Source organism: Ursus maritimus, unplaced genomic scaffold (genome assembly GCF_017311325.1).
Source record: "Ursus maritimus isolate PB19 unplaced genomic scaffold, ASM1731132v1 scaffold_28, whole genome shotgun sequence".
NCBI classification, from domain to species: Eukaryota; Metazoa; Chordata; class Mammalia; order Carnivora; family Ursidae; genus Ursus; species Ursus maritimus.
Window position 1 is genome coordinate 35440339 of NW_024425341.1, and position 22637 is coordinate 35462975.

Genomic DNA, 22637 nt, shown 5'->3' on the forward strand with positions numbered 1-22637 from the left:
TACCCTGTGCCCAAGGCCAGGGCCTGCATCCATTATCCAGCGTTAGTCCTGGGGAGTGTGCTTGTATAGTTACTGCAAACACTGTGGAGGTTTCCAGAAGTCCAGTGGGTTTGGTTGTATTTTGATGGGTTTCCCAGCTCAGGTCCTGCTTTGGGAGAATGTACTTAGGAGTGTGAAATGTGCCTCTCTGTCCCTGGGGCTTTACATGTCTGAATAGCCACGAGCTGGATGTGAAGAAAAATGTATATGGGAACTCCAGATAAAATGTCTCTGAGACCAAGGAGGAAAAAGAACGAATTGTGCATTTTTAGGATAAGAAACACGACCTTGTTTAGGCCACTAGGATCTATTTAATAAGCTTTCAGTTTTACTGTAGAATACTACTCTTGGAAAATTAGTTAGGTTTTTACAGATACTTATTTCTAAAGTAACCTGCATTTCTGTAGCTCTCAACCACCTGTATGTATGAGTGACGTTACATGATGGTAGTAACTAAGATTTTATAGGCGTTTGCTTCTGTCTGCTCATGCAGAGCCTTGGTCTGCAGTGCCCCTCCCCACCCCTCCCCAGTATTTCTGAGAGTCCATAGGCAGTGTCTTCTGTATTTGTGAATAAGCTCATTTATGCTCTAACATTCCTGGTGCCTGCAAAGCATTTGAGAGTGGCTTTTCTGCCACGGCCACAGGCAGTCTGTGAAAAAGCACAGTTCTTGTTGGGCTACTAGTGTCTCAATCCCCTGAAGCTGGATATCCAGGTGTACTTAGTCTTTTTTTTTTTTTTTTTGTAGCGTATAGTAGCTGAGAGTATAGCCCTGTTTCTCTTGGATATGCTTTAAAAATTTTTTTTTCACCCTCATTATAGAAGCTGAGGAGCTGATGCTCCGTTTGCCTTTCTTGTGAAGATAGCCCCTTCCCTTTTGTCCACCTGGCCAGGAGCAGCCCTTGGAGTCAAGCTAGAGCTTTCTCCGTCTCCAGCCTTGAACCCATACATACAAGCTACCTCCCAAAAGGCCTCTTTACCCTCTGTAAGTCAGTTCTTACAAATATCCATCTGAGGGCTACACGCAGCCTTTGCCAATTTGTTAGACATGAAGTTAACATTTTAACTATTCCAGAAATTTCTCTGTGTTTTTTTCTGAGGCAATTAATCTCTTTTTCCTTCTGATTTTTTTCTGTTTCACCAAATCTTCCTGAGATTACAATCTCTAGATAAACTCAGCAGGTTGTTTTCCAGTTTGAATTATGGTTGTTCTTGGGGGTCTCTTTTTTATTATCTTAGGCAGTCTCATCCTTGAGCCCCCTGTAGTAACCATCTCTACACTCAATATTAGAGATTTATTCCTCTTTTTGGGCCTCGGTGTCAGTTATTCAACTGCTTGACTTGGCATTCATAGTGGTGCCTGAAACTCAGCTAGTCCAAGTGTCCCCATCCCTCTTCTATTGTCTTTTATGTCCATGACTAGCACTTCCGAACGTCAGGCCCCAGAGTCAGAAGCCTTTGAGTTCCCTGGACATCTCCTTCTCCTCACTCTCCATATGCTGTCCATCGTCAAGTCCTGCCTTCTTACCTCTTGAGTATCTTGCACCCATCTACTTCTTTCCATCTCCCCTGTTTCATTCCAACTGCTATCATGTCCCACCTAGATGACTGCGGTAGCGTCTCAGCTGTTCTCTCTGTCTCCTTGTTGGCATTTTAAAAATGCAAACCTAATCAATCCATCTTCAGCAATATGTTTAATTAAAATCCACCAGTAGCTTCCTGTTCTTCTCAGCTCTTCAGCCTCATCTGTCTTCACTACCTTCATCCTCACGTTCCATCCTCAGTCCTCAAAGGGCCATGCTCCCTTCTTCACTGGCGACTTTGTATATAGTTTCCTCTGCTTGGAGCAGCCCACTGCCCCCTTACCTAGTTAACTTCTTTCCTCCAGACCTCAGTGATCACTTCTGCAGAGATGGTCTCTCTATCTGCTATGTATATTCTCATGGTATTATAAACCTTTTCTTTATTGTACCTACCACAACTGTAATTTTATACCCCCTTGGATGATTCCTTGTCTTTCTTGATCTCCATGAAGGCAGAAACTCCCCTGTATCTTTAACATTTAGCATGATTTAATAGGTATGTGATAAATCTTTCTTGACCGAATAACTGGGAATCAACAGAGCATTGGCAATGAGGTAATGGTTTTGGAACCAGTCATGTGAATTTGAATCATGGCTCTGCCCTAATAACTGTGACTACGTGCAATCTGCTTAAGATTTCTAGACCCCAGTCTTTTTACCTGAAAAATGGAGATAATAAATAATTTCAAGTGTTGTTGGGAACAATGTTATAGTATTTGAAAATACAAATTCTAGTATTTGTAAAAGTACTTTGAATATAGAAGGTGTTAAATAGTAGATTTTACAGTACCACTTTTGAAAAGAACTTTTTATTATAAAATGAAAAATGCAAATTCAGAAAATCACACAAAATAAATGTATAGTTGGACGAATGATCATAAAGAGAATACCCTTGTAACTTCCAAAAACCCCAGAAGCCCCTCTGTATCTCCACCCATGTGCCCCTTCTCTTACACCTAAGTAACTCTGTATTGACTTTATAGTAATCACTTCCTTGCATGTCATTATTATCACTCAAAGGTGCATCAGTGAACATTATAGTTTCTTCTTGCCCATTAAAAAAAATTAGTTTCCCCTCTATCCTTTTTTCCCCTTTACAATGTATCTGTGAAGAACCTGGAGCATCCGTCCTGTGGAGTACTCTGTGGTTTGGGTTTTGCTGATTCCCTGTGAATGATGCAGTTCAGCACGTTCCTCCCCTTTGTGTGTCCTGCAAATTGGCAGCTGGATCCAGAGGCATGATCAAACTTGGGTTCGATTCCTTTGGCAGACTATAGGTGGTGGTGTGACCTTTCATCAGGAGGCACATAACATCGTCTTTCTTTTTGTTATATTAGTAGCTGTTGATGCTTGTTACCTAGATCCACTAACTTGTTGGGGGTGACAAAACGGTAATGTTTTAATTCCGTCGTGGAGTCTGCCTGCAATACAAGCTACTGGAACCTGTTCTGCTTCTGGGCAAGGAGCGATTTGCAGGGGTGGACATCTGAGTCCGAGTGAAGGGTGGTGGGTCACATGGCCCAGATTTACATGATCTGTCAGTCCTTCTCCAAAGCCCTGTGCTCCATTATCAGAAATATGTGGATGGGGAAAAAAAATAAAGAAAGAAAAGAAATATATGGATGAGGCTTCCAAGAAGGAGGTGATTTTCATTTTCATTTCATCCTTTCATTTTCATTTATTGATTTGAATACTTTTAAATCTTAAGAGACGTTTCCCTCATCTATTTGGTTACACAGTAGTACAGTTCACACAGAAAAGCAGGGTAAATGCTAGGTTTTTTCCCCCCATTATTTCTAAAATAATGAGTTGATTCCCCATCATTCTCTGAAGATGAACAATTCTATTGTGTTTTGAAAAAAATTATGAATTTATGGATTTGAACACAATAGATGGGTTTCAACCAGTTGTAATTATCTTTTTTGAAGCTTATATAATCCCATTTTTGGCTAGTGGGAGCCTTTTAAAGTTGGCTCCTAAGACCTTTCAATATGACCCTACCTTTTGATATGACCCTGATTAGTTTTTGAGAGTTTTCTTGCTGTCTGGTGTAACAGGATATTTCAGGTTCATCTTGAGCATTTTCTGCTCTCACACCTGGAATTAGCCATTTCTTCAAAAAGAGTCCTGATTTCTTGTAGTGGGAAATGGAATTTCAAGAACCCATTGTGCCTCAGCTCTGAGCAGCCCAGCGAGACCCAGATCTAGCTGCTGGGACTTCATTTGCTTTATTTGTTTGTAGGGTGACCAATGGACCTAATTTGCTTAGAACTGTCTTGGTTTTAGCACTGAAAGTTCTGTGGCTCAAGGGATTAAAAAAACACCAAAAAAACTCATTCTAGGTGTTAGGGAGGCTCACTGCTATTGGTTCGGTCATTGTTTCTGGGCTTTCTCTGTGGAGAAATCTGGAAAAATATGTGTGAGATCGGTCTTTTGCAGAGAATTCACCCAGTTGTTAGATTTATATACTCTGTATGACTTCTTAAAGGCAAGTAACACTTATTTTGAACAGTGCTTTGTATTCAGCTTTGCCACTTTCTTATCATAGCCTACATTGGCATTGTTCACGGGTTCACGGAAATAGTTTCTATGGTCTCCATTGAAGTCATTGCACTCCACTCCATGGTTGTGAATACAGCGGACAGATATGTGCACTACAGGACTCCCAATGTGAACGTTAGAGAGTGAATGCCTTAGTAACTGTTGTAGCTAAACTTAACATTTATTGTACTTACTGTATGCAGGTAGATGTATCTATTACCCAATTTAATTTTTATACCTTCCATGTGAGGTAGGACTGTTAATTCATTTTACAGATGGGAAAACTGAGGTTTAGAGCAGCTGAATAAAGTGCTCGGGCCATGTAGCAAGTGGAGGAACTAAGAATTAAACCAAGGTCTCTCTTAACTCTGGAGTCTATACACTTAACCACTTTATTACCCTTTTAATTATTAAAGACTAGTGTCACCTAATTCAGGTTTAAAAAAATTTGAAATTCTTTGAGATGGTTCTAGGATCTGTTTAGGAATTAGTGTCAGTTTAGAGGTCTCAGGATGAATAGAATGATGTACCAACTGCCCCTTCTGTGCTCATGACGATCATTGCTAATCAAGTAAGGCCATTATTTCTGTTCTTCTGCTGGATCTGGATGAGGTCTCAGAATCCCTTTCAATATAGCATTCCAGGCAACCACTAAATATTTACTAGAGTTGGCACATACTGTGAAACCCATCTGCCATTCTGAGTGAGAACCTCCTAGAAGGGCAGTGATGCCTCTGGATTCCCGTAGCACATTTCTGTGTCTGTCTTACTGTCATCACTTTACTATATCATAACAGTCAGTCATACAGTCTTCTCATCTGCTCTAGTAAAAGCCACTTTTTTTTTTTATAATTTCAGAAGTATTTCTTTTTTCTTTTTTTTTAAGATTTTATTTATTTATGTGACAGAGACACAGCCAGCGAGAGAGGCACACAGCAGGGGAGTGGGAGAGGAAGAAGCAGGCTCCCAGCGGAGGAGCCCATGTGGGACTTGATCTCGGAACGCCAGGATCACGCCCTGAGCCGAAGGCAGATGCTTAACGACTGTGCTACCCAGGCGCCCCCTAAAAGCCACTTTTCTAAACTATAATCCATAAATACTTAATTCTGGGAAATGCTTTTATGTACACTTCAAAAAACAAGAGGCAGGATGAGAGGCTTGTTTGGTCACATAATTTGAAAAACTAAGTTCTTGAAGCTTTATTTGTTTTTAAAAGATTTTATTTACTTATTTGAGAGAGAGTGATATATATATAGAGAGAGAGAGCGCCAGAGCACAAGCCTGGGGGAGGCGCAGAGGGAGAGGGAGAAGCAGATTCCCCACCAAACAGAGAGCCTGACTCGGGGCTCAGTCTCAGGACCCCAGGATCATGACCTGAGCCAAAGGCAGAGGCTTAAGCGACTGAGCCACCCAGGTGCCCGGTTCTTGAAGGTTTATAATGTGCATTATTGTGTTAACCTTCTGAGAAATCCTATCGTAAAGGAATCTGTTAAATTGTACTTAATTCTCTGTTTTCTACACGTGACCAATCCCTATATCCCCGCCTTTTTTTTTTAAATAAGGAGATGTATTAAGAAATAATATACAATCTGGAGGTAGGACAGGCCCAGGTGTAGGGCAGGCACCTTGTGGGGACTGTCAAGCCTCCAGCACCGTTTCTTTGTATTTTTCTGCCCTTCCCTGAGGGGGATTAACTCTCAGACTTGTGGCCAGATGACTGTAGCAGGCTCAGGTGCCACAGCCATGCAGGTTGATATCCAGAGGAAGAAAGTCCCTTTGTAGAGCAAGGAAAAAGTTAGTAGAAACGCCTCTGGCAGTGTTCCCTTCACATCTTATTGGCTGGGTTTGGGCAGGTATCCATTCTTAATGAATTGTTGGCAAGGGAGACGGGATTTCTGTGAGTGACCCGAGTGGATCCTTTAGGAAGGAAAGATGTAATAGAGTCAAAACAATGAGCATTTCACTTCGCCTCAAAGGGCTTTGTGACTAGGGCTAACCTCTCTTTTTAGCCTGTCTTCCACACTTCCACTCATTCTTAAAGCTACCTCTGTTCCTGAATTTACCTTTGTGTGGTGGATGTGTGAGCACCCACATGCCTCTGGGAAGGCCACTGTCCCCATTTCCACACAGTTGCTTCTGCTTGTTGTTAAAGGTCCATTTCAATTGCCCTCCCGCTCGGTCAGCTTTACCTGCCCCTTGGTTCTGCCCAGTAAACATTAATTGTAGTGAGGAGAGGGAAAAGTCTAGGTTAATTCCAGGGTCTGGCATGGGTAGATGAATGGCTTCAGGTGCCATTTGTGCAGGTTTTGAATGGTGGAGGGTAATGAGTTTTTGCCATGTAGAGTTTGAGAGGCCTGTGGATATGTTCAGCCTGCAGTTGGGTATGCAGGTCTGTAATTTTAGGGAGAGGCCAAGATGAAGCAAGTAGATTTGTTGGCAGTCAGGGTACAGATGGTAGCTAAAACTACAAGGTGGGTGAGGATAGCCTGTAATGGTTGAAACCAGGGAGCCAGAGGGTGGTGAAGGAGGAGCCGCTCACTGAGGTGGGAGAGGAAACATTCCGGGACAGTGAGCAGGAGAGAGAGAAGTAGGGAATCAATGGCAAGTAGTTACAGGTGTAGCAGAGAGGTCCAGAAGGAGGACCAAGAGGCGTCCACTGGGTTTGACAACTGGGAAGTCTTTGGAGACTTGTGCCAGTGGTGTTTGAGGAGGCAAAGGTGGATGTGGAGGCAGAAATGTTATTCTTGTAGGTGAAGAGTGAGCAGGAGGTAAGGAAGAAGAGACAGGATGTGACAGTGCTCTCTAGAAGCTTGGCTGAGGAGGAAAGAAGAGAAGGCAGCATTTATAGGATAGTGTGTTTGTGTTTGGGGCACTTTTTATTGAGTGGAGAGATGTAAACACATTTCTGGGTTAAAGGGGAAACTTGAAAAGTAGAGAGGAAGTCTCCAAGCTAGAGGATGATTGGTAGGGCGGTGTCCAGGTAGACGGGACCAGAGCACAGGTAGAGGGTTTAGGCTTGAGACTAGTGGGAAGGAGGAACACAGGGGAGAGTATAAGAGATCCTCATAGGAGGTTGGCAGGGAATTCAGATGTTTCGAGCTGACCCCTACTTTCTTGGTAAGTAGGAAGTAAAATTAATTGCGGATGGTTAAGAGGATGACAAATATAAAGGGTGATTTCAAGAGAGGTGGTAAAAGGTTTGGGAATAAAAACAAACAACCTATTGGAGAAAATATAACAGCAAAAACATTTGTTGAACCCTTAGTCTTGTACCCATGCCCTATACTAAGTACATTCTCGTTCAGTCCTCACAGTGACCCCATGAGATAGTTACTGTTATCCTCATTTTATGGGTCAGGAAACTGTTTTAAAGAGGTTAAATGACTTGCCAAAGGTCAATTTGTGAACCAGGGATCCAGGCTTTTTCTGACACTGGAGCCAGCCTCTCAATTTTTATGCTCTACTGCCACACAGGGGAGAGGAAGCCTAGCGAAAATAAGTGGACATATTGTTTTAGAGTTAAGGGCAAGATGTAGGTTGGAGGCCAGGAGAACGTGGTGACCCCCACTGGCATGGTTGTGATATTTTTTTTTGAAGATTTTATTTATTTATTTGACAGAGAGAGAGAGAGAGAGAGAGCCAGCAAAAGAGGGAACACAAGCAGGGGGAGTGGGAGAGGAAGAAGCAGGCTTCCAGTGGAGCAGGGACCCCTATGTGGGGCTTCATCCCAGAACACTGGGATCACGCCCTGAGCCGAAGGCAGATGCTTAACGACTGACCACCCAGGCTCCCCAAGGTTGTGATATTTTTGTAGGAGGACCACTCAGCTCCTGCAGTGGAGCCAAGAAGGAGCCAGGATGTGGGACAGGCCAGGGTGCAGGAATCCTTGATGAGTGAGAGTTGCTCAGGTGTCAGCTAAGCCAAGGAAGGAACAGAGGCCAGGAGGGAGCTTAGAGAAAGGGGAAGGGTCAAAGAGATTGTCAGTCTCCTAAAGGTCATGCCAAAATCTTCGGTGTGGCCACAAGAAAGGGGGAGTGGAGAGGAGGGTCCTGGAGCTGAGCAGGCAAGACACTGTGTTGTGGATGTGATGTGCCCTGATGTTCCACGTTGTTCATCTTCCTGTTTCTCTTGTGACGAAGGAGTTGCCCTCAGAAGCTCTCTGGTAAAATGTTGTCTGAGGAGAAAGCTTGCATTATACATTATGAAATCAGAGACATGGGAGAGGCTAAGGGTGGAGAGAGTGGGGTTGTTGTCTCTTGACTGTTTTGCCCAAGTCCAGCTCTGGCAATACCAGTGTCCTTCATGGCATTTGCTTGGAACTATACTTGGGCGGTTTTACCAATTAAATGCAATACAAGTTAGGTAATAGAGTTGTTATTTTTCTTCAGAGGAGTGTGTTTTAGCCAAGTCGAATTTCCAAGAATGGTTTCATTCAGTGCCTGTACTCAGTGTAGACCATTCTAGGAATACAATAATTTTTGATTCAAGAACTGCATTTAAACTACCTCTTATTACTTTAACTGATTTTTCTTGTCTCTTACAGTGATTAATGGTTTGTTAATATTGTGGAATAGAAATTCGTTGGAGAAAGAATTCTTTGAGAATACAAATGAAATACTATAATTATGTCAGTTAACTGAGCAAAGTCAAAGTTAGGAGTAAATCTGTGATTCTGCTTCCAATTAATGTAAAGTGATTGCTATACTCTTAAAATCTACTGAATAGGAAAACATTTCTTAGTTTTTTTTCAGGGGTCATAACTTTTGTTATCATGATCATTTAGCCTTTCTCAAAGTGTAGTCTAAGGGTCCATAAGTAATTTAGGAATTTTTGTTAAAAATATTGTACTTATTTCAAAGACACACCTTAAGCTTTCTGAATTAAGAATTTTGGGGAATGGGACCTAGAAATCTGCATTTGAGCAAATTCCCCAAATGATTCTTGAAAACGAAGTTGGTGTGTTTTCAAGCAATGGATAGCGGCTTCTGGGTGTCAACAAAGGCAAAGGAAACTCAGAGCCACATATGGTATTTGTCTATGTTTATATACCTACACGCACCAGCATGTCCCCTCTTCTCAAAGATGGAATGGCTGCTATGCAAAAGCCTATCTTTAATACTATGTTTCTTTTCAGAAGAAGTTTTATTTCTTGAATTTCAACATTTATTTTAGATAGGAATGGAAGAAATAATTTGTATGATCTAGATCTAGGCTGGGACAGTTAAGTTTTACTCATCCGTTAGAAGGGGTGAAAAAGTCAGCCTCTGAGTAGTTTCCATTTAGTTGTGTTTTCAATTTTATACAACCAGTATTTTTTATGGCAATAATTCATCTCCTACATTTCAGTATCTTGTATATATTTGTTATCTGGGCCACTCCACATGGAGCTCAGCTTTTTGCTTTAAGGGAACTATGGAAATAGAGATTCTACTGAATCAAATTACTAATGTGATATTTTTCCAACTAGGTATGTACTAAATATTCAATCATCGGTTTTTATTTAAAAGCTAGCCAGCAAATTAATAATGGTATTATGGTATTTCAGGACAGTAATGGAATATTAAGAAAAAAAACACTGATTGCTTTCATTACTAAAGATCTCTGTGGAAAAAGCAATTCTACGTGACTCATGTTTTTGTTGAGTTACATGAAGCAGAGGTAACCACTCTGACTCCTTTATCATTTGTAGTGAGTGGTTTCAGCAAGAACTTTGATGAGATGAGAATAATTCTTATAATATACTTCAATATATATGAACTTTAAAATTCTTATAAATGATTTCCTGGGTTGACTGTATGTTGAGTAACTTTTCTTCCATGACCTGGGCTGGAGAGCAAAATGTAGAGAAGATACCAGACTAGGAAGAATATTAGAATTCCTCAGCATAGCCTCCCTCTTCAAAATGGTTTCCTGATCCATAAAATGGGAATAACACTAACGATCTCAGGGGGTTACTGTGAGGACTGAACGAGAATGTACTTAGTATAGGGTGTGGCACAACAGTAAGGGCTCAACAGATGTTTTTGCTGTTACGTTCTCCAGTAGCTCCCCCCCCAAACCTTTTGCCACCTCTCTTATTTGATTGTGAATTTCTGTCAAGAATAGATTAAGGCCCATGAGCCCAGAAAATGTAATTTCTTTTCCTTTGTCTCTGTAGTACCCAACTAAGTGGCAGCAGACACACAGAATCCTCAGTAAATGTTAGATGATTGAATGAATGGATGGAAATGTGATTCAGATCATGGAAGCCTGTGATTTCCCTCATGAACTCAAAATTACAATGGAAGCCAGCGATAAAATGGTTACAGAATTTTTATTACACAAACCTTTTCAGGAATGCACAAAGCTAATGTCATTTTTCAGTTACACTTCCTAAGCCAATTTGCTTTTCCTCATTCTCCTCCTTCCAGCCCAGTGTCTGTTCCACACTTGCCAATTTAGGCAAACTGCTGCTGTCTGTGTACTTTCAAGTGCATGTTAGAATTTCAGTTTCTGAATCTGTGTCTGATTTGAAATTTACTTGAATTTCTCTTAAAATGAAGTGTGTTTTCCAAGGATCTCCAGATTTGAGTCCTTGACATTAGAAATGAAACACATTTTTCTTCCCATTAGTCTAATTCTTCCAACTGAGTGGAAAAACAATCCTAAATATTTTAACCTACCTCAAAATCTACTTCTTTTGATCAGTTAATAGAGAAATATTCATTTTTCTCCTGGAAAGGAGATTATTAACCAGGAAATCTGCTTGGGACAGTAAGACCTGAAAGCATGGAAGGTTGTAATACAAATCACATGTAATAGAGCTCATAATTATTTTGGGGGGAAGGAAATTAACATAGTAAAAAAAATTAGACCATGACTCTTGGAACTGTAATGAGAACCTATATTTGTAAACTGCTTTTAAAGCACATTCACATCCATTATCCTTCTTGAAATGCAGAATAATCTTTTAAAATAAATAGAGCAGAAATTATTTAAATTGAATTAAATCTCAGACAGGTGGATATGTTCACTAGGACTCAGCAAGAAAATGGCAAAGAACCAACTACAGCCTACGTTTTCTGGGTCTTAATTTAGTGCTCTAGCCATTGTAATGTCATGTCCTATGCTTTTGCCATAGTAATAACAGGGGGATTGTGCCCCAGCATAAAGTACATTTGAATTTCATATTTGTTCAGGGAAAAGATCTGATTTCATACTCCTTCGTAGGATCTAGTCTCAGATCTATCCCAACGGAAGATTTTTCATTATAGAAATAGAAACAGAACCCCGATTCCTGCATTTGATGCATGCAGGCAGGGTTGGCCTTTAGCCTGACGCAATAATACTTTGATAAATGGTATAATAAGCTACAGAAGCTACTGATAATCTAATCTACCATTCATCTCTTGCCAAGTTCATTTTAGGTAAAATCACAATACGGATTTATATTTCTGGAGGCTAAGATGGCTTTACTGCCAGAGTATTCCTCAGGCTAGAGAAGGCCCTGACTTGCTCCTGCCACTGTGTCTCTTCCTCATTTCCCTGTCTGGAAGTGCCCTGCAGCACTGGGCTTTCAAGGTACATAGTTTAGGGTTGGCTGGAGAGGCTGGGAAGGGATTTTTTCAGTTCACCTTTGCGTGGTTTGTGCTTCAGAGCATCCCTTACACCCTCCCACCATGCCCTGTTGTTCCTTCAGTTTGTTCTTAGCTGATAAAAGAGTCTCGCTGAAGCACACAATTCTTGAGGTATACAGTCCTTTGAAGGACAGAGTCTAAATCCAACTGTGTATTTAATAGACACTTAGTATTTTTTTAAGGATGTTTTTGGTGATACTATACTTAGATCAGTAGCGTAGAATGAAAATATTTTTTTCATTTAAAATAGGAAAAAAGTGGTGAGACAAAGTAAATGTACAAAGTAAGTAATAGAATAGTTTCATTGTGGTAGAAGTCATTCAAAACAATATATTCCAAATCTTTTATTTCATAAATGATGCTTGTAATGAGTGTGAAAAGCCAGTTGCAGAGCTGTATGAATACTGTGATCCTAATTTCTTTTAATAAGTGTGCAAATGGAAAAAGTACCAATAATAATTTGTAATTACTATTGTGTTACCAGGCACTCTTGTGCTTTATGGGTATCAACTCATTTAGTGCTCTCATCCACCCAAAGAGGTAGATACTATTGTTATCTTTATTTTAGAGTTGAAGAAATTGAGGTACAGAAAAATAAGTTGCCCAAAGTTACATAGTGAGCGTTGGAGTCACCCACTAAGAGGAAATACACCAACATGTCAATAATGATTATCTCTGGATTAATGGTGTTAGGGTCAATTTAATTCTTTACATCTATAATGTAGAATGTGTCTCTGCTCTTTATATTATTGGAAATAGCATTTTAAAAAGAAATTAAAGCATGTTTGGGATCTTAGAAAAACAATATGAGAACATTTGTAGGTTTGAATTTCAAAGAAGCTTTTTTTTTCTTCTATCTGAAAAAGAAATTATACTTGGTTAAGAGGGGGGAAAAAGACACAAATACCACCACTTTCTGTCAGTACAGTCTCCCTTAATGGTAACCTCTCCGTGTATGTGTTTGACAGTTTTCTTTTATCAGTAAAGAAAATGAGACCTTTTTGAGTTCATGATTAAACATTATCAAGCACAATCCAGGAGACTGGCTTCTGATCAGACCAGGTTTTGTTTGAATACTCAAATACTTCACCAGTAATCGAAAGTGTAAAGGCGCATACACTGTGGAACATCTTCAGGAAATGTACACTTTCCTCCCTTTATAGTATAGCCTCAAAGGCAAAAATATTTCAAGAACAATATGTTTTATTATGTTGTGTCTTATTTTCCCGTTACTTGACTTTTCAGCCCTTCTTTTGTACTTTCATTTCTACCATTCCTTTTCTTTCGGAAAACCAACCAACCAGCCATCCACCCAACCCACTGATTGGCCCCAGTTTGTTGAAAGGTGGTAACATGTTGAGTTTTATTAGTGACAATAGCTCTACTTTGCTATTAGATGCCAGGCACTCTGCTAAGTGCTTTCTGGGTCCGGCAATTAGAGAGTAGAGGCCCATGGTTTGAACGAGGCTCACGGTTTTTGGCCCCAACAGTGTAAGCCCACAGTGTTTGGAATAAGAGAATTACTCGGAGATAACATCTGAGCTTTCGATTTGCGTGTTTTGTTGACAAGGGTTGGAGCATCTAGCTGTACAGCGGTGGCAACCCGTCCACTCATTTACATTCCTGACCAGGCTCCTGTTGTCTTTTTCAGTTTTGGACCCCTGGTATTAGTTATTTAATCCTCTGAGGTGTTCTAAGTGCGCTGAAGCTAGAGAGGGAAGTGTCTGGGTCCAGGATGTACCATGAGTAAAACGCGCTGTTGGACGGACTCTAGAGCCGGTGTTCTCTACTCTGCCCTGCTGCCCCCAAAGCTCTGTAACGTGGCTACTCAGCTTCGGTGTTAGGCCCGACTTTTATTGCTCCTGTCACAGTCTTTTGTCAGTGTCTTAGTCAAATGAGATGGATTTTCAAGTTTTTTATCCTATCTTCTTGAGATAGCCTTTCAAGTTGCTCAGTCCCTTATCTTCTGAGGAAGGCTCTGTCTGATTCTCACATTTCTTTGGTTTTAGAGAAATTTCTTTTGAGGCTGAGGCAGAAAATGATCGGCTTGAAAGGAGCCATGGTTTTGAAAATAACATAATTTGAGAATGATAATATTAGTCATGGGATCCCAGGAGTTGTCAGATGCTGAGAATACTTGGAAAGACTCAGCCGTGTGACAGCTCCACGTGGTTAATGGTGGTGATCAGGGGTTTGTGTTTGTTTTCCTGAGATAAATCACTGTTTTGGTACTTTATAAGAAATTAGACCCATTACTCTTTGAACTCTGTGCAACTGTTTTTCTTTTTAAAATAGACTAAAATACAGTTAAAAATTTTTCCCCACGGTATAAGCATACATTGAAGGGGAGAACAAGCAGAGCGGCCCTTGTTTATTTGAGTAGCCCGGGTGATGGGCGTGAAGGCATTTCCGGGTCATGGGCTGGCGGGCTTGGCCCCGTTTTGCTCCCACAGGAAGCAACACAGTGAGTAAGAGATGTCGTGCTTATAAATGATGGACAATGAGGTACATGTCTTGGCTGGATTCCAGGTGGTTTCTGGTTGTTTAGTTGCTAATGATGTCGGAGTACCCAGGTCTCTCCACATGGGTTCTCTCTGGATGTTGCTTCCTCAGGAGAGAGTTTCTGTAGCTCTGACACTGACAGTCTGAGTTTATTTTGGCTATAGACTAAAAGCTGATCTTCAGAAGTGAACAGAAAGCTGATATGTACTCAATAAAGGGTTTATTGATACAGTATCTGCTCCTTGATGCTTGGGGATTTCAGTTACATATATTAAAGAAAAGCTTTCTGGTTTTGCCCTGTCTTTTGAAAACATTTTTTTTTAAGATTTTATTTATTTATTTGTCAGAGAGAGAGACAGAGAGCACAAGCAGGGTGAGAAGCAGGCTCCCCGCCGAGTAAGGAGGCTGATGTGGGACTCGATCCCAAGACACTGGGATCGTGATCTGAGCCAAAGGCACACACTTAACGACTGAGCCACCCAGGCATCCCAAAACATTTTTTAAATGAGCGATTATATGTTGGGGCCTCATTTTCTCTTCAGAGAACTCACTGAGTGATTAAAAATGAACTCAAGTACATTTTAAGCTAGATTTATATCTTAAATGAAGACAGAGTTCATTTATTTCAATTACATAAAAAACAAGGTGTATTTTTTACCTGACAGGGGTCCTGGTTAACCAAAAGCTTTTATGAATTAATAGTGTGGTATGGATACTAAAAACTTTAATGAGAGCTGAGTGGTCAGACTACATTCAAAGTCCTAATTTCTGGATTTGAAATCTTACTGAAGATTTATTTCTAGCACTTTGTTGCAGTGGGAAAAGTACAGACATTTTTATTTCCTGTTTCCCAGTGCTGGCATTTTAGGAAAGTGACTGTCAGGAAGAAGTAGGCTTTCCTTGCGGAACGAGGCCTGTGGCAGCACAGTTAGGGCAAGTTAGCATTTGCCTTAAAGAATAAGTCTTTTGGGGAAGTCTCTGCCATGAGGAGTTTGTTTTTTCAAACCTATAAATAGAAGGGAAATGAAGATAATTTTGGCTCAACTGTCCTCTGAGCCACAGGAATTTATTCAAATTTTGCATTTGTTGCAGCTAGCTAGCTTTCTCCCCTTTCCTCCCTTCTTCCCTTTCTCTTTTGTTTCTCCACCTTGGGATAAGGATTAGTAAATTGCATATTTGTAATCTAAAAGAAATAGGGTTATGTGTGACAGTGACTAACTTATACTTGTGTAGTAATTTAGAGATGAGGAGATTCTGGCTCCATAAACATTAAATCCTTAAAAAAGGAATTTTCATGCATGGCTTCCCAGTTATTTTGAGCCCATGATTTTTTTTTTTTTTTTTTTTTTTAAATCTTCCTGTTCCTCTTACTCAGAGAATCTCCATCAGGCTGTGGGGATGGGATAGGGATGAAGAATTTTTTTCTTTCCAGTAAGGGCCAGTGACCTCTGGGGGATGGGATGTGGGGACATCCAGAACCCAAATTGGAAAAACAGATAGAAAAAATAATACAGATTTTACTTAAGGAGCCAAATAAAGAACATTATTTTCATAAGCTTTTTAGATTAAAGAGAGTAAAGGACTTACTCAGCTATAGTCAGTAGTGACAAACATATGTTTATATATATATTCCATCTAAGTATGAAGCAGAGGGAGAAGAGTATGTGGACAGATAGCAAGAAGTAGTAAAGCCATAATTAGGAACAAAAAAGAGTAAAGGTAAGAATGAAAAAAATTAAGTTTTGGAGGAATTTGTGAAGATAGAGACATAAGCACAGAATATGCTTAAATATGTGTGTGCTGCCTGTCAGTCACATTCATACCTGCTTCTCTCCCAACCCTTAAAGACAGCTTCTATTTTAAGAACCTAGATTCAGGAATGTCTGAAATAAGTGTTGTTTGGCTTTGGTTTTATCATCCAACTAGTATTATGTACTAAAACTACCATACCTACATTTGGGAAGCCAAAGGCTTGAGAAATTATGATTAACATTATTTATTGCAACGGTGCTCTAAAAGCGTTAGCTTAAAAAAACTGTCCCCAGAAATGTGCAAGTTTTTAAATATCTGTCTGATATTTTAAGAATTGCTAGAATTTTAAAATTCCTTTCATTTCCTCATTTTTTTTCGCAAACTAAATTTAAAAATTACGTAAAATAGACTTTTAATTTTATAGCAAGGTACTGAGAGAATAAAATATAGTTTTAAGTGGTTGAGAGTGTATTTCTTTCACGCAATAATGGCTTCTGTCTATAGGATGATGATTATTTTAGGTTTTTCTTTTAATTTTTTTAATTCCTTGGGAGAGTGTTGAATGTTACGTTAATTCGTAGCACAAATGGATTCTTTTCTTTCATGACTGCAGCACATACATTTTTTTAAAAAAGATTTATTTATTTGAGAGAGAGAGAGAGTGTGTGTGAGCAGGGGGAGGGGCAGAGGAAGAGGGAGTAAAGCAGCTTCCCCACCTAGCACAGAGCCTGATGTGAGGGCTCCATCTCTTGATGGTGCCTGAGCTGAAACCAAGAGTCAGATGTTCAACTGATGGAGCCACCCAGGCGCCCCTCATGAGTGCAACACATATATCTTAAGGCTTTTACAAGTAGTTCAACTAAGGAATCTTAAAACTATGGCTTTTTGTTTTTAATAACAAGAATGGATGACACTCTTGGCACTTAACCCATGGGTAGTGTGAAGCTAAGCTAAGGACTAGAAATTCTCCACTTTCAGGTTGGGTGGCCCAGGGCCATGGGGTGGACTGCAATTGTGTTGGGGTGGCCCGCCTTGAGAGCAGAGTGATTTCCTCGTGTTTATTTGTTGGTTGAGTGTGATGGTGATATTAGCCATTTGGATCTTCTTGATGATGTGGTAATGCTAATCAAGCACGTGTAATATTTTTCATGCATAGAGAAGTATTCTACATTTTATTAATATTACTTAGTTTCTTTTTATCCTTCAATACCAGTAAGTGGGCCCAATCACATTATACACGTTTTTGATCCCTTTGGTATGTGACCAACTAAGAAAATTTCATCTTTAATAAAGTCTTACTAGCTAGATAGGATTTTAATTCTTTACGTTGTTTCTCCCCCCTTGCCTTTTTTTTTTTTTTGCCAAGTGTCTTTGTACAATTAAAAATTTTTAAATTTACTGTTACACAGACATATATGGAGTAAGAAGTTAAAATCTTATGCCTCTGCCTAGAGGAAACTACTTTTAAATGTATATGCTCCGAAATATTTCCATGAGAGTATATGCATCCCTAATTTATTTATCTCTTTCTTTCTTTCTTTCTTTCTTTCTTTCTTTCTTTCTTTCTTTCTTTCTCTTTCTTTTTGTGGAATGCTTCACAGATTTGCATGTCATTCTTGCACATGGGCCATACTAATCTTCTCTGTATCATTCCAGCTAATTCATTGTTTTTAATGGCTGCATTATATTCTAAAATATGGGTGTACCATAATTGAACTCTGACTATTGATATTTGGGTTTTTTCCAATTTTTTGCCCTTTAAGTCAATACAGCAGTGAAATTCTTTGTATGTATACTTTTTTGCATATGTGCAAGTATTTCCATTAGTTGGATTCCAAGGAGTAGAATTGCTAAATGAGGGGCGCCTGGGTGGCGCAGTCGTTAAGCATCTGCCTTCGGTTCAGGGCGTGATCCCGGTGTTCTGGGATCGAGCCCCACATCAGGCTCCTCCGCTGGGAGCCTGCTTCTTCCTCTCCCAACCCCCCTGCTTGTGTTCCCTCTCTCGCTGGCTGTTTCTCTCTGTCAAATTAATAAATAAAATCTTAAAAAAAAAAAGAATTGCTAAATGAAATTGTAGCTCATAGAAATGGACTTTCCCCACAACAATGTATGAAAACGAGTATTTCTGTGTATCTTTGCCGGTATTAGACAGTATGCATCGTTCCCCCTGCTTTGGCAGTTTGATGATACCTCATTGCTCAAATTTGTATTTCCCTAAAAGGGAGGTTGCATATTCTTTTCATATATTTATTGGTATTTGTTTATTTTATATGATATGATCTTTTAATTTCTTGGTTTTTAGCTATTTTTCTGAGGAGCTCTGTATATGTTAAATCATAGTCCTTTGTTATATATGTTGCAGATACTATCTCCTGCTCTATCATTTGTATTTCTTAGTATCTTTTGCCAAACAGGAGTTTTCTATATCTATAGTGATATTTGTCAGTTTTTTTTTCTTTAGAGCTTTTGAATTTTGTGTCTTTCTCCCTCCCAAGATTATACACAGCTTCTCCCTTATTTCCTTTGAACGCTTTTTTTTAGTTTAAAAAAATAATTTGCTCTTTATCAATTGGGAATTATTTATATATAAAGTATGAGGCAAGACTGTAACCTTTTCTTATGCATGAATATTAAGTTATCCCAACACCATTTATTCAATAGTCAAATTTTCTTATGTTCTTAATTCTCATGTGTAGATACATTTGTTTTTGTACTTCTACTGTTCTGTTGATTCATTTATTCCTACTCTGGCATTAGGTTGTCTTGTTGTCTGGTAGGGAAAGTCCTTCCTTCTTATTCAAAAATTTCTTTTTTTTTTTTTTTTTTTTTAAAGATTTTATTTATTTATTCGACAGAGATAGAGACAGCCAGCGAGAGAGGGGACACAAGCAGGGGGAGTGGGAGAGGAAGAGGCAGGCTCATAGCAGAGGAGCCTGATGTGGGGCTCGATCCCACAACGCCGGGATCACGCCCTGAGCCGAAGGCAGACGCTTAACCGCTGTGCTACCCAGGTGCCCCTATTCAAAAATTTCTTAACCAATGTCAAGCATTTAATAACTTTTCCAGAAGAACTTTATAATCTATTAGGCAATATCTTAAAGCTTATTTAAATGGTATTTCATACTTTGGTTTTATTTTTTATATAATTTATTCGTTCAGTAATCTGTGTTTTTTTTTCCTTTGCATTTCAGAGTTCTGTGTATGGAAATTCACATGAGTCCATTCAGTCTAGAAGGGTAGTGATTTCTCATAATATGGACAAAGCTCTGAAAGAAGGTAAGGATTAAACGAGAGCATGTAATTACCATGTAAAGCAATTCATTATGTTCTAAAGGGAAAATTGTAATCTCTAACAAATTTATCTATCCTTCTTGTCTGTGTGTAGCGTTAGGAATTTTTATGATGACTGAATAAATACATCCATATTTTAGTTGAATGGATAGGATTTAAACATTTATTAAGTAGGATTTTCAGGTCACATGAAGCTGACCGGCCATGTGTAGCTAGTTCCACCATATGAAACAAGGATCTGTTCTCTGTTATCTAAAATAGGTATTAGGAAGCATTTTTTTCTTTTAGATAAAACTTACAGAAGGTGTGTTAGGGATGAGTGCACTCAGGCTCACTTATCGACCAATCAGTTAAACAAACTAAGGGGTATAGCGGTCAGGCTTCCTAAAGAATGAAGGACATGTCAGTAGAACTGGTATTGAGCAAGGTCGAAAGTAGGTTGCCGACGTCATGGTATTGTTACATGTAGAAGTGGAAATCAGGAGTTGTACTTAGAAATATTAAAGTTGAAAAGATACATTTTGATGATCAAATTAAAGTTCAAATAATATTTTTATTTTTATTTAAAAAAATTTTTTTTAAAGATTTTATTTATTTATTCGACAGAGATAGAGACAGCCAGCGAGAGAGGGAACACAAGCAGGGGGAGTGGGAGAGGAAGAAGCAGGCTCCTAGCAGAGGAGCCTGATGTGGGGCTCGATCCCATAACGCCGGGATCACGCCCTGAGCCGAAGGCAGACGCTTAACCGCTGTGCCACCCAGGTGCCCCCAAATAATATTTTTAAAATCAAATTTCGAAACACACAATTTCAGTTAGAAGTGCAGAAAAAAATCTGTGTTTTTCAAGTGAATATGGAATGTTAGATATGAAGTCGAGAGAACTGAGTGATACGTACATAGCAAGTGTGTTTACTTGCATAGTTCACAGAAATCACTGTATTAAAATTAGAAGATGAGCACTGTGTAAGTACAGAGACAGTCTGAAATTGTGTGCATTCATAAAATTTTTGAACTTTGGGGACTAATTAAGCTTTTAAAATATTTCTATTAGTAAAGTGTGATGACTTTGATAAAAGCCAAATTTAAAATCCAATAATTTTTATTCATAATCTCAAAATCATGGTTTAAAAATAATTCTTAATTCCTTTTATTGAGGTAAAATTTACATACTTTGAAATGCACAAATCTTAAGTGTACATACAATTCAGTAATTTTCATGAATGTGTATAACCATGTAACCAGAACCCCTGTGAAACTAAAGAACATTTCTATCATTACAGAAAGTTTGCCTCCTGTCCCCCTCTAATCTAACCCACCTTCCCTTGTTCTAATTTCTGTCACTATAGATTAGTGTTGCCTGTTCTTAAACCTTATAGAAATGGAATCATACAAGATGTAGTCTTTTATGCCTGGCCTCTTTCCTCAGCATGTTTTTAAGATTTGTCATTTGTTCGTATCAGTTCATACTTTGCTATTTCTACTGAGTAGTATTCCATTATACTAATATGACTGTGTCACAATATAGTTATCCTTTCTCTTTTGGACATCTGGGTTGTTTCTAAATTTTTGAAACACTGGATAAAGTTGCTATAAACAAGTATTTTTGTGGACGTATGTTTTCATGTGTCTTGGACAAATTCCAAGGAGTAGAATTGCCAGGCCTAGGGTAAGTTGTATGTTTAACTTTATGAGAAGTTGTCAGATAATATTGTAAAGTGATGATATCTTTATTTAGACTGTCACTGTGTATGACCATTCCAATTGTTTTACATTATCACCAGTATTTACTGTTGTCATTCGTTCTATCTAAACTATTCTGATAAATATAGAACAGAATCTTACTGTGACCTTAAATTGCATACCTGTGGTAACTAAGGATGTTGAGCATCCTGACATGTGATTATTGACAGTTTCCATATCTTCGTTTGTGATGTGTCTGGTCAAATCTTTATTTAACTTATAATTAATTTGTAGGAATGTTTTTAAAGATAGATTCTGGATTCACATCTTTTGTTAGATACAGATACAGTGAATACTTTCTCCCAGTTTGTAAATTACCTTTTATTTTTTTAATGTTGTCTTTGAGCAGAAGTTTTTAATTTTGATGACCTCTAATTTACTAATTCTTTTTTCTTTCTGTTCTCTAGATAGGATAATTTTTATTCATCTGTCTTTAAGTTCACTGACTGTTTTTCTGTCATTTTAAATCTATAGTGTATCCAGTGAATTTTTAAATTTCAAATATTGTACTTCTCCTGTCTAGAATTTTTTTTTCTTTAAAGATTTTACTTATTTATTTGTCAGAGAGAGAGAGAGCACAAGCAGGGGGAGCAGCAGGCAGAGAAAGAAGCAGGCTCCCTGCTGAGCTAGGAGCCTGATGCAGGACTTGATCCCAGGACCCTAGGATCATGACCTGAGCCGAAGGCAGATGCTTAACCAACTGAGCCACCCCGGTGTCCTCTTTGTAGAATTTTTATTTGGTTCTCTGCTGAGATTTCCCCATCTGTCACTTATTATGACCATCTTGAATTTCTTGAACATATTTATATAGTTGATTTAAAGTCTCTGTATGTGAAGTCCAAAATCTAGGCCATCTTGGAGTTGGTTTCTATCCACTGGTTTTTCTCTAAAGTATGTGTTACTTTTGGTGGGGGGGGGGGGTTTCTTCTCAGGTCTCCTTATTTTTTATTGTATCCTGAAATATGTGGATGTTACTTTCTGGACATTCTAGTTTCTGTTATCTTCCTCCGAAGAGTGTTAGTTTTTGGTCTAGTATGCCGCTTAATTTTTGACTGTCCACCTTGAGGATACTTGGTTTTACACATATTTTTAGGGCAGGTCTGCTTGGATTTTGTCCTAGGTCTAGGGTGAATCCCTCAGTCCCAGGACATAGGCTGAAGTCATCTAGTTCATGTTCCTTACACAGTCTCAATGGAAAGTCCATGGTCACACCTCTAACTGGACAGGACTCCAGCTCCAGACTCTGTCTCTCTCTGTTGGACAGTGGTCAGAGAATCTGCTCAGCTCTTCCAGTCTTCCGGCTGTTGCTCTGAGCTGGTCTGCTTACAGTCTTACCTCCATACATGTGTAGGGCAGAGTCAGCAGTGGGTTTAAGAGTTTGTAATCCAGATTTTGTGGCTCCGTCTTATTTGTGTTTCCTGCCCTTATTTTCAGCTGCTTTGGCAGTTCCTAACTCTGTTTTCTGATATCTTATGTTAAAAAAATATACAGATGTTCAGTCTAAGTTTGAACTGCCTTGTGCCTCTAAGACCATTGAGTGCTTCAGGGGAAAGTTACATAAATGTGGTTCGTA

General features: G+C 39.1%; 1 protein-coding gene and 1 pseudogene across 2 annotated transcripts in view; one reads left to right on the top strand and one right to left on the bottom strand.

Annotated features, from left to right (window-relative positions):
• The window catches only part of SNX25 (sorting nexin 25), a 124016-nt gene that overhangs the window by 7066 nt on the left and 94313 nt on the right, over nucleotides 1-22637 (top strand). For both annotated transcript variants that reach the window (XM_040643392.1, XM_040643393.1), the window contains exon 2: nucleotides 19225-19309. In XM_040643392.1, coding sequence (XP_040499326.1) covers nucleotides 19225-19309 — 85 coding nt within the window. The remainder of the gene's footprint in view (nucleotides 1-19224; nucleotides 19310-22637) is intronic.
• LOC121105671 lies at nucleotides 17613-17710 on the bottom strand (annotated as a pseudogene).